Source organism: Littorina saxatilis, linkage group LG2, assembly GCF_037325665.1.
Source record: "Littorina saxatilis isolate snail1 linkage group LG2, US_GU_Lsax_2.0, whole genome shotgun sequence".
Taxonomy (NCBI): Eukaryota; Metazoa; Mollusca; class Gastropoda; order Littorinimorpha; family Littorinidae; genus Littorina; species Littorina saxatilis.
Window position 1 is genome coordinate 11,591,229 of NC_090246.1, and position 12,976 is coordinate 11,604,204.

The following is a 12,976-nucleotide window of genomic DNA, read 5'->3' on the forward strand; positions in this document are numbered from 1 at the left end:
GCTCTGCTTTCATTGGTTACCTCGTTTGGAATTGACCAATGGAAGAGGAGGTTGCTGTGGTCTGATTATTGTAAACTCTGCTTTCATTGGTTACCTCGTTTGGAATTGACCAATGGAAGAGGAGGTTACTAAATTAGAGGGAATTTTGGGTATCCATGATTGTTGTGTGAGTCAGAACATTCTCAATTGTCACTGAAGGAAGTTGTGTCTGTCCAAGTCTACACATTTGTAGAATGCTTCTCAATCATGACTGATGTTCTCGACCAGCACTGAGGCCAACTGTATTTGCCTCATGCCTTGACAAATCATGGTTGATTTATTGCTGTGATTACACAGCACCACGGTTTGAGCCAGGATGTCACTCCGCTGCGGGAAGAGAAGAAGAAGAGAACATCCCCTCCTTGTCATCACTGCACTGGAAGGACAGATGCAACGGCAAGGTTGAAACTCAGTGCAGGAGTTCTTGGGCCAGGTGGTAACCCACTCCATGTCTCACCATCACCGTGTATCTCCACTGGGCCAAGTTTATGTACCCGCTGAACTGTAAGTAGCATGATCGATGACGGATGAGAATCCACGGAAATAAACATTGAGACTATTTCATTGAGGAACAGAATTTCCTCCGCTCAACCACTCAACATTATTATTATTCCCCAGGGAAATCAACGGACTGTTTGTTGTGTGTGAATCGCCACATATGTATTCTGTGTGTAGGATTTGAATATAGGTGCAAGGGCAAAGGGAGTTAATTTGTTTACGTCTTTGTACCTAGCTTGAAGGCTGTGTGTGAGTAGTGTGAGTGAATTAGTAAACAGAGATAGAACATGCACTTTTGATAGAATATTTATTTACACACAGACACTTCTCAATAATTATAACTTCAACAAATTTCAGCAAAAACCCCTCGTAACAGAGGTATCCCATTTACACTATACGGACTTCGACTTCGACCGAAGGAATTAGCTTGTCGCGATACAGAATAAGGAAGGATTTTTTGTTGCCAAACTTTGGCGACAGTTGGGGATAGAAGTTCACACACACATTGACACAAACAAACTTTAACATGGTTTGTGTTGACTCTTTGATTTTGGATAATATAACGTTCAAGCGAGTTGTTTTGTTTGTTGGTTCGCACAAACGTTTATAATATGTTGACACAAAGAACACGCCCTCATTTTTCGACTAAATTGATTGAAAGTTTGGTCAAACAATCTTCGACAAAGACCGCACTGCCGGTTGGGATTTCAGCTTGGAAGCTTAAAAAGTTGATTTCATTACAAATCTACAAATTCTAATTACAGTCAAAAGTGTTGTCATTGATTCAAAAATGATTTCATCTTATTCTATACGTTTTCCGCAATCTAAAGATATACAGATATGCCATATTTACTCTGAAAATGTATTCACAATTAACAAAAATAGGTTAATTAGGCACCACGTTCGCATGCTTCGCGGAGACGAGACAGACAGACAGACAGACAGACAGACAGACAGACAGACAGACAGACAGACACACAGACAGACACACAGACAGACACACAGACAGACACACAGACAGACCAGGCTGCTTAGATTGTTATTAACAGATTGCAATTTCAAAAGGCGACGAATGAAATAATAATTTTGATTTATCTTTTAATTTGATAGGGATGAATCAGGGATTATGTGATGTTAATGTGATACTGGGACAGTAAAAGAAGATTAAAGCGTCACAACGATCAACATGCATTGGTAGTGGGCGATTGGAATTGTTTTGTTAATCGGGGGTTATTACTGACATTGGTATTCAAGTGAATTTAATTCAACACTACCATCACACACGCACATCAGTAACTGTACACGCATTGTATTCCTCTCTCAGATTCAGCCTTGTCCCTGATTCAGATGGTGACAAAATGATCACCTAAACTGACCCCAGGGAGACTGTCCGCTTACCTGTGTTTCGGTAATGGCTCGTACGACAGTCGCAGTTTTCAATTGCTTCGTGAGTCTTTGTTTCGTGACCAGTACTCTTGATGTTGGTACCGTTATGTGCCAAAGACAGCTCACGTAATCTCACCCTAAGGGGAAGGTAAAGTAAACTAATAAGCTACGTACAAAAGTCACAGTGACTGTGCAATTGCTTCGTGAGTCTTTGTTTTCTGACCAGTACTCTTGGGCTTGGTACCGTTGGGTCAGTTGATTATCTGCTAGAGGAAGTAGATATCGGCAAAATATTAACTATGGCTGCATTTCCCATTTTCCAAAATATCATCATCGTTTCATATCAATTGCGTTCTGAACACTTGTGTGTGACAGGGGAGGCTACCGCTCCTTTCACAGCAGACTCTGCACCCGAGTTGTTGGCCTTTAAGTCAACACCGGTGGATTGTGGAATTCTGTTTGTGATGGGGTCTGGTGGTTTCCGATTGTCTGTATGTTCATGGAAACCTTCGGGTTTGCATAACAGTTTTTATAGGGCTAAGAAATTAGCCCTAACATTTTCAATCCTGTTTGATGGCACTTCGCCTCCCGAGGTGTCCGTAGTGTTTCGGCACTCGGTTACATGTGTAATGGCTATATAAGTTTGAGTCACATTTGACTGCACAGAGATCAATGCAAATTGAAGAGTGTTTACGGGATGCGTCTCATCTCATGTAATTATTATCCAATCCACAACCGTATGAGGTAACTTCCATACACTCACTCTTCATCTCGCTCATTCATTGTTTGTTACCGGCACGGTTGGCCTAGTGGTAAGGCGTCCGCCCCGTGATCGGAAGGTCGTGGGTTCGAACCCCGGCCGGGTCATACCTAAGACTTTAAAATTGGCAATCTAGTGGCTGCTCCGCCTGGCGTCTGGCATTATGGGGTTAGTGTTAGGACTGATTGGTCCGGTGTCAGAATAATGTGACTGGGTGAGACATGAAGCCTGTGCTGCGACTTCTGTCTTGTGTGTGGCGCACGTTATATGTCAAAGCAGCACCGCCCTGATATGGCTCTTAGTGGTCGGCTGGGCGTTAAGCAAACAAACAAACAAATTCATTGTTTGTTGGTTTCTTTGCTTTCTCTGATCTGTCTTTTGGTCGTTTTCACCAGACACGAGACAGCAACACTTTCTAAGCTAATGTAACCGAGTGCAAGAGCACACCAATCACCTTTGGAGGCAAAGGCCTTCAAACAGGGATGAGATTTTAGAGCTTATGTCTTGGCTTTATAACAACTGTTGTGGGTACACTAAGGTTCCCAAGAACAAGTTACATTCACGGAGACAGCAGCAGCCAGACTCTATCACAAACAGAACTCTACAATGCACAGGTGTCAGCAACGTTCAAGAAGGATTTGGGAAACAACGACATTGAACATGGGGACGGACGGAGATAGCCAGACAGCCAGTTACACACACACACACACACACACACACACACACACACACACACACACACACACACACACACATACCGTGGCACGCGCGCTCGCTGTCTGGCACACGATAGACAGACAGAGACAGACATTGACGTTTACACTCTTGGCTAGCTTCGAGTGACCAAGACTTATTCAGCTGAGCTTAGCCCTCAGCAATGACGCCACAAACAGCATATGACGCAGTGACAGACAGTGACGTAAGTAAATAGACGACAGAAATTAGATAAGGACAGCGGCAAAGGAGATATTTCAGATAAGGCGCCAACAACCGTGTAGTCGACGGTCTTTGGACGCTCGCTCCGGTTTTTGGACGCTAAGGTCTCCCGATCGTCTGCAAGTTTTGTCGCAGTGCATCCTGAATCTCGTAATTGTTGAGCTGAACTGAGAACGGATACATAAGAGAGTGAGAGAGAGAGAGAGAGAGAGGGAGAGAGAAACAGAGCTATCAAGTCGACTGGCACATTCTCTGGAACTAAAGGGTGTGTGTATTTTCTTTCCTGTGTCGTGGGGTGTTCTTTGTGTTTGCTACTGTACTTGTCTTTGTTTCGTACTGTTTGCATACTTTTCACTTTTATGTTGAGTTGGGTCTGCTTTCTTGTGAATGTGATGCATAATGCTGCGTCGCCCAAAACAAATAACGGTTTTGGGTGTCACGAAAAAAACCAGGGCCGGAGTGCTGTGTTAATTATGAGCAGTTCTTCCACACCCATTTAAAAAATATGACACTACCAGCATGTTTCCGCATATTGAGCCAGAATATTTTGTTTTGGCAAATCGACATTGCAGTTCCGGAGCAAATGATCAAACTTTCTTTGCGATTTTGCGTTCAAACGTGTTTTTCCCATAATATAACAATGCGCAGCTCGAAAATATGGCCAAGAACAAATCTATGGTACTTTGAAGAAAGAAGAATAACAACATTCTTGTCCAATACGTAGAGGTTACATGCCGAGTCTCAGTGATTATTAAAAATAATGGTCGAAGTTAGCGGATCATGAAAAATGCGAGCTTGAGCGAGCTTTTTCATGACCGCGAACTGAGACCATTATTTTTAATAATCACTGACTCGACTGAGACGAGGTGTGTAACCTCTTTATTCCTCCTTTCTTCAGTTATTCAAAGAAAGAGTTTTTGTGCGAAAGTTTGATCGAATCCGAATCACTCAACCAGTCAGCCTGCGCAGGCGATCGATTAATGCGCGGTTGTATAGTTCCGTGCAAATCATTCCATTCTGTTAACACTTCTTGTCAGTTTCCCTGTTTTGGACTAAAATCAAGTACACAGATATGCTGTTATTCTGCTGTGGCGGTAAAGGCAGATATTGTGTGTTCTTTTTATATTTAGTCAAGTTTTGACTAAATATTTTAACATCGAGGGGGAATCGAAACGAGGGTATGGTGTATGTGTGTCTGTGCGTGTGTGTGTGTGTGTGTGTGTGTGTGTGTGTAGAGCGATTCAGACTAAACTACTGGACCGATCTTTATGAAATTTGACATGAAAGTTCCTGGGTATGAAATCCCCGAACGTTTTTTTTATTTTTTTGATAAATATCTTTGATGACGTCATATCCGGCTTTTCGTGAAAGTTGAGGCGGCACTGTCACGCCCTCATTTTTCAACCAAATTGGTTGAAATTTTGGTCAAGTAATCTTCGACGAAGCCCGGGGTTCGGTATTGCATTTCAGCTTGGTGGCTTAAAAATTAATTAATGACTTTGGTCATTAAAAATCTGAAAATTGTAAAAAAAAAAAAAAATTTATAAAACGATCCACATTTACGTTTATCTTATTCTCCATCATTTGCTGATTCCAAAAACATATAAATATGTTATATTCGGATTAAAAACAAGCTCTGAAAATTAAATATATAAAAATTATTATCAAAATTTTTTTTTCGAAATCAATTCAAAAACACTTTCATCTTATTCCTTGTCGGTTCCTGATTCCAAAAATATATAGATATGATATGTTTGGATTAAAAACACGCTCAGAAAGTTAAAACGAAGAGAGGTACAGAAAAGCGTGCTATCCTTCTTAGCGCAACGAATACCCCGCTCTTCTTGTCAATTCCACGGGCACTGCCTTTGCCACGGGCGGTGGAGTGACGATGCTACGAGTATACGGTCTTGCTGCGTTGCGTTGCGTTCAGTTTCATTCTGTGAGTTCGACAGCTACTTGACTAAATATTGTATTTTCGCCTTACGCGACTTGTTATGTTTTAGTATCGCTTAGGATAATGTTCTTTCGTCAAATGGGACTAGCAGACGAACATTTGCACCCGTGTTCCAACGTTAATTACTGTTTGAAGTTCAGTTTTCTGGGAAAAATAGTGTATGAAACCGCTTTATGTTGTTTAAATTGATGAGATGTGTGCATTTGGTTGCGTGTGATCTGTTTATAAAATGAAATATTGTTGAAAACTGACCGTCGGATTGCAGTCAGTGTTGTCGAAGAAACTGAGTGACAAGAAGGGGAACTACTCTTGTCGCTAGACAAAGTATGAGTTACTTACCTTGGGAATTTGCTTGTGTTGAACGTTTGTGCACGGCAGATCTAGATTCAGAAAACAACCGAACTCATGGATTTTATATGGAGATTCATGTGTTCAGGCCTGTAGTTGTTAATTTAAATGCGGTATGTTTGTATTGTTTGCTCCAGAAATGTATACTTCGTACATTAGAGCGTTCGGAACTTTTCAGTCGCAAAAGTAGTACCGAAACAGAACAGCTTCTCAACCCATTGCACTATCGAGGATTCAGGTGGTTGCTGGCTCGTTATTTGTTTGGTTGCTGGGTCATTATCGAAAAATAACTAGCTCTACAAGTTTACAGAGGTAAAGAAGCAGAGGGGGGAAATAAGACTTGCAATTTACCGTGTGCGCTGTAAAATCTCCCTACCTTCAAAGCAGACGAAAAGCAGACATCTTCATTTTCTTCCAAGGGAGAAATCGTTGGTCATAAAGTCTTGCAGGACCCAAACATACTTTTGCACTCTTTCTTTTGTTTTCATATTCAGTTGCTTCGCAAAAATGAAATGTCATTGGTTTTTCTCAACTTGTCAAGTCAAGTCAGTCAAAACGACCGCAGAACACAGAACTGGGAAATGACACTGATTGAAATATGAAAGATCTTCGATGATGAAAGTATAAATGACGTCATGTGGTCACACCTATCTCGAGAACTAAGCGTCGCTCAGAACCAGCGCCCTTCCATTAGTAAGACATGATTGTTGTTTGTAACACTAACAGTGTGTGAAGTTTTAACACTGCTCGTAGGTGCTTTTACTTTTAAAATCCCCTTAACCTACAAAACCCTTCACCAAACAATTCGTGCAAATGTACCAGCCCTGAATATCTTGCTGTAATTGGTCTTTATTTTGCTTTCAGAATAACACAAGGCACAAGAACTGAGACAGCAACACAAACAGGCGGACACAGCAGCAGCTCTTGACTCCAGAGATCCCAGGTGCCATCCACTGCCGCACAGGTCCAGACCAAGCTTGCAGAGGGAAAGCAGGCAGCCACCGACGCGGCAATCAGCGCGGGATAACATGTCGTCAACCGCCACAAAGGTTCTCCTGAACCTCATGGCGGTTGAGGGAATGCAGGCAGTGAAAGATGCAGCTGTCATCGCTAAGGACAAGATGGATGAAGATAAGGACAAGATGGGTCAAGCTAAGGACAAGATGGGTCAAGCTAAGGACAAGATGGGTGAAGCTATGGACAAAGTGGTTGAGGGAATGCAGGCAGTGAAAGATGCAGCTATCATCACTAAGGATCACATGTCGTCAACATATGACAGCGCTAAGGTCAACGCCTCGCCAGCATATGACAACGCTAAGGATTTCGTGTCGTTAGCCGGCACTTTGGTTCAGGAAACGGCGGTTGAGGGAAAGCAGGCAGTGAAAGATGCAGCTATCATCACTAAGGATCACATGTCGTCAACATATGACAGCGCTAAGGTCAACGCCTCGCCAGCATATGACAACGCTAAGGATTTCGTGTCGTTAGCCGGCACTTTGGTTCAGGAAACGGCGGTTGAGGGAAAGCAGGCAGTGAAAGATGCAGCGGTCACCGCTAAGGATCAAATGTCGCCAACATATGATATCGCTAAGGACAAGATGGGTCAAGCTAAGGACAAGATGGGTCAAGCTAAGGACAAGGTGGTGGAGGCCTTGAAATGAGAATGCAGGCATATAGAGGCTCGTGTGTTCCATGATAGGCCTATTCATCCGCTGGGTCTTCACTGAAATACAGGGTGACCCCAATGAAATACCACCCATTTAAATGCTCTTTTTTTTAAACCTCAGTTGCATGCAGGTTTGCTACTACAATTTATTTTTGCCTTATTTTAGTGTGTGTAGGAGTGTGTGTGTGTGTGTGTGTGTGTGTGTGTGTGTGTGTGTGTGTGTATATGTGTGTGTGTATGTGTGTGTGTGTGTGTGTGTGTGTGTGTGTGTGTGTGTGTGTGTGTGGCTTGGAGCAAACCTTCTTCATAGGTCTTTTCTTTTCTCAGTCAAATGTGTACATTTTTAAATCAACAAACTTTATCAGTAAACTAATATGTTTAAATAAATAAATAAATAAAAATAATCATAACATAAATTTATTCCTAATGTTCAACTCAGTTTCCAATAATACACCCAAATCTAACTTTTTCCCATATTTAAATTTTCCAATGGTCATTTTGGTAATTAAAATACAATAATTCACAAAATAAATATAATCATTTTTCAAACTTTCCCTAAAATAACCCACAAATACATTTTCTTCATTCAAAATGATTGCAACATGTATTTTCTTATAAACAAAATCTTTACATATTTTCTAACCCTTCATCACCTCTTGGCAACTAAAAAAAATATGTTCAAGTGTGTCTAATTCATTACAAACTTCACACTTATTTGATGTTCGTAATCCCATTTTGTTTAATAAAATATTGGTTGGATATATTCTATGTAATAATTTCCAGTGCAGCAGACGTAATCTTTCTTCTTCTTTTATCCAAATCAACATTATGTTTTTGTTTCCAAAAATCACAGGCACTCGAATCTGGACATCAAGATCAACTAAACATGTTCTAATAAACTTTGCTGTTATATTACCACCATTAACAAATAAATCCTTCAATGTAAAATATTGATATATGGTATTATCCCTTCCTCATGTGTGTGTTGTTTGTTGTGTGAGTGCGTGCAGGACCCAAAGTTACACTGTGTTTTTTGTGTGTGTATAATTATAATCATGCATTTTAAAAACATATTTCAACAGAAAAAAAAAGCTATGGTTTAAGCAAACAGTAACACAATCTTGGGGCAACCAAGGAAAATTGTCTAAGGGTACAAGTAAGAAAAAAGTTTTTCATTAATTTTGATACTATATACTTTTTGAGTGGTAAATGTTGAAGGATGAAAGAAAATATATTGTGAGTGGACGGATGCATGTTATTCATTAAAAGCCCCACAATGATGTGCTTGGCAAAAAAAAAAAAAAGAGTGCGTGCAGGCGGGCGGGCGGGCGTGTGTGTGCCTTTGTGTCTGTGCATGTCGTCTTGAGTTCGAGAAAGCGAAGTTTTGAGAAATAGTGACAGATAAATAGTTTAAGAAAGGAATCTACTAAGTGAGAGTGGGCGTCCATTACGGCATTGCGAAGCGGACCTGCGAATCTACCCGCTTTGTTTGTCTGTTTGTTTATGTGTTCGTGTGTGTGTGTGTGTCACAGTTAATGTGTTCATTTGGTTGTATGAGTGTGAAAGTGTACCTATTAAAGGGGAGGGGGAGGACCTATGCGTTTGGCTTCATAGTTCCTTCATACGAGTAACTTTGTTAACAGTTCATTTTTCGGACACAGATTAACAAGTTATAGAATGTTCGTGTAGAACAGACACTTAGCCACAAAAAACACCTGGTTTTGAAATAAATTATTACCTCGATTCCGTTCAAAGGAGCTTTCCCCAAACACCTTTTTAACAATATCCAATTGATCTATGAGGTATTAGCCTAAGTCGCTTCGCGTCCTCGATTTAGACTTTTGAATTCAAAGTACACCCCTGTTACAAAGTAACTGATTCACCCAGGTGTGTGTGTGTATGTGCGTGTGTCTGTGTGCCTGTCTGTGTGTTTGTGTGAGTGTAGTGCGATTCAGAGACACCTACTGGACAGATCTTCATGAAACTCCGTCTCCAGTTGGAAATGTCCTCCCTGTTGTGGATGGTAGGAGCGGGGTTTTGGACAGGGAGGACATTTCCAACTTGAGACGGAGTTTTATATCCTTAGCGGATTATGACTTTATTCAGTTATTCTGCAGAAAAGACAAATGCTGGAGAAAAACCGTTCTTTTCTGCAGCATTTCTGCATAGTGTCATCTTTCGCCGAAGCAGCGTTTTTTTCTGCAGCAAAACATTTTACTGCAGTAAAATTGAAATCAAGAATGCTGCAGTAAAACGGTGCTGTTGTTTTACTGCAGAAAACCTGTTTACATTTTTTCTGCAGCATTTTGTACTGGCTCTTGGCGGATTATGACATTATTCAGTTATTCTGGAGAAAAACCGAAATGCTGGAGAAAAACTGTCTTTTCTGCAGCATTTCTGCATAATGTCATCTTTCGCCGAAGCAACGTTTTTTACTGCAGTAAAACAGTTTTTCTGAAGCATAATGTTTACTTGGTTTTCTGCAGCATTATTGCGATTAACTTTTTCTTCAGAATAGTCTGTGACAGTTTTTCTGGAGAAAAACGAACGACCTTGTAAAGTAGCGTTTGTATTCGTCGCCCCCTGGGATAGTATAATAGTTTGTAACTATTGGTAATTCTGGATGAGTCCATCTCTCGACAGAGGTGGGCTCGCGTGCTCCAACATTATAATGAGCCAGTACAAAATGCCGCAGAAAAAGTGTAAACCGGTTTTCTGCAGTAAAACAACAGCACCGTTTTACTGCAGCATTCTTGATTTCAATTTTACTGCAGTAAAATGTTTTGCTCCAGAAAAACCTGTTGCTTCGGCGAAAGATGACATTATGCAGAAATGCTGCAGAAAAGACAGTTTTTCTCCAGCATTTCGGTTTTTCTCCAGAATAACTGAATAATGTCATAATCCGCCAAGAGCCAGTACAAAATGCTGCAGAAAAATGTAAACAGGTTTTCTGCACTAAAACAACAGCACCGTTTTACTGCAGCATTCTTGATTTCAATTTTACTGCAGTAAAATGTTTTGCTGCAGAAAAAAACGCTGCTTCGGCGAAAGATGACACTTGTGGCTTGTTTTCCTGTCTCCAGTAATCTTCAGTTTGCCTTTCTTGGTTTCTTCCACGCTTGTCTCTCTCGTCTTGCACTCGTTTGCCTTGCCTGTGTCGTCGTTCCAGGTGATCTTTGCCTTGGGTTGTGTGTGAATGTCTCCAATCGTGTTCTCTTTCAGTCCATCCTGAGTTCCTGTTTTGAAGAACGTTGTCAATGTCATGCTGTTCTTGACTTTCCAGACAGTAGTATGGCTCAAATTCATAATCAACACATCTGTTGGGTGCGTTCTGTTGTTCGTGGTATTCTTCTTAGTCCAGGCATATTAGAGAACAACGTTGAAGTGACAATGACTAGGTTTAAAATGTCCCTTATCAGAAAGTTCAACCTCATTCGTTTGATGTTTATTAAGCACATTTTCATATAAAGTTGGCGCTTCATACGGAAAAATGGCTTTGAAATTGACCCAAATCCTTCTTTGGGCTCTGTAAATGTCGTTTGGGGGTATGGTTGTAAAATGGTATCTACTGGTCACCCCAATGTATAAACTGAAAACTATTTCTGCACCAGAACACGCAGAAAGGATTGTATCTGCCTGATGTCTGATGCTTTTCAAAATCCCCAACCACTAACACCTTCAAAACGGACTTTAACTGACACTGTTGTTTTTCCCTATATAATCCTTACTATTTTTCCGAGACGTCGTCGTGTTGTGTATTTAGCTTGCCACAACCTCATACATGGTCCTAAAAGTTAAAGTTGAAGAAAATACTAAAGATAAATGAAAAAGCTGACGCAGTGTCATTCGCACCGTGAATCCCCCCATGGGAACATACTAAAGTCTGGTTCCAAATAGGCTCAATTTCCTTCTATTTCTTTGTATTTCTGCCTCGTAGGGGTAGGGGTGTTCAAACCAAAGGCACCTTTAAACCAAAATTCAAATCACACATCTTACAATACTAAGACACTCAGCAGTAAAAGGGTGTCTGCTGGTAAAAAATTCCAAACAATCCTAAAAGTACTTCACTACTAAAAGTGCTTTTAAAAAGAGCCGTTATTTTTCCCTCTATATTCAGTATTGTGTTTTCTGCGAACATGTAGTCTATTTAGATGGTTGTCGTGTGCACTTGAGTTGCTAAAGCGTTTTCAGTTGGGCATATGTCGAAAAGCAAAGAATTAGCCCTTTGAAAACCATCAGAACTGTCACACAAAAATAACATTTACCTATCTCACCAACTGACCAAACATAGGGCTTTTCCTTATGTATTATGTATTGTCGTGTTTTTTGTAGCATACTTGTGAAAACAGCCACCACTGTTGTAAATGATACTTTAAAGAGCATTATTTCATTTTTACAGTTGAAGGACAACCTGGACTGCCGTATATTACAGCTGTTTTACAATCAGCCAAAATTTTCTTAACAAACGTATGTTAAGAACAACTCCCATAGTGAAATTGAAGGAAAACAAATTGAAAATCCCCCTGCCATAGAGGAGCTAAAGAATCAACAATAAACGACTGCATGGATAGCTTGATGCACGAATGCATTGCGGACATGTTTGTCTCCAACCAAGAGAAAGTTCCAAAAAATCCCTTTTGTGCTTCTTATTATACAGTGACGTCAAAGACAGCCTTTTCTGCTGTTCATACATTCAGGGGTTATGGTTACACTAAACGACGTAGTTGTAGCCATACTGCCATCCAGATTTATTTTTTCCTTGCGAGCAGTCACAGGGTGTTTGTGCTGTCTGCCAACCGTTAGATGACCCCGCCCAAGTCTGTTAAGGGACCGTTTGACCGTTATAGAACGCGTCTTTTTGATTTTTTGGCACAGTTGGAAACGGTTGATTTTTATCCCTACCATTGTTTCCAAACATTATATAGGAATGTTTTGTGAACAACGGATAATAGCCGCTACTCGCATGTGTAGCAAAAGTGAGCGTACATACTCACCCTGGTCGTCCAGCCGTTGTCCGTTGCCCGTCTTTATCTGTCTGTACTGAACATTACCTTTGGATATTTCTCCAACGCTATGAAGTGAAGAAACACCAAATGTTGCAAAATGTTGTATGACCCCAAGAGCTCAAAAAAGATACTTGAGAACCTTGACCTTACCATAAGGTCAAGGTCACAGGGAGAATGAATGTGGTCTAAAAACTGCAAAATTTCACATTGTGCCAGTTTTCTGGAAAACAAATTAAAAACAGCGGGCTTAGTTTTGTATGGTATACAAGAAAAAGAAAGCCTTATCTTCTGATACCATTTTGGTTGACCTCGCTTCAATGTCAAGGTCACAGGAGTCCTTCAAAGTTGAATTGTATACATGTTTTGAAGTGACCTTGACC

The 12,976-nt window shown here is 40.7% G+C and overlaps 1 protein-coding gene across 2 annotated transcripts; it reads left to right on the forward strand.

Annotated features, from left to right (window-relative positions):
* Positions 1–418: 418 nt before the first annotated feature.
* Positions 419–8,562, forward strand: LOC138958196 (uncharacterized). 2 transcript variants are annotated; one of them, XM_070329283.1, is made up of 2 exons: positions 419–543; positions 6,789–8,562. In XM_070329283.1, exon 2 carries the CDS (start codon positions 6,953–6,955, stop codon positions 7,583–7,585), a length of 633 nt encoding a protein of 210 aa, XP_070185384.1. In that variant the 5' UTR covers positions 419–543; positions 6,789–6,952; the 3' UTR covers positions 7,586–8,562. The 2 variants fall into 2 exon arrangements, with proteins under 2 accessions (XP_070185384.1, XP_070185383.1); XM_070329282.1 differs by lacking the exon at positions 419–543 and adding an exon at positions 3,608–3,884.
* The last annotated feature ends 4,414 nt before the right edge of the window (positions 8,563–12,976 follow it).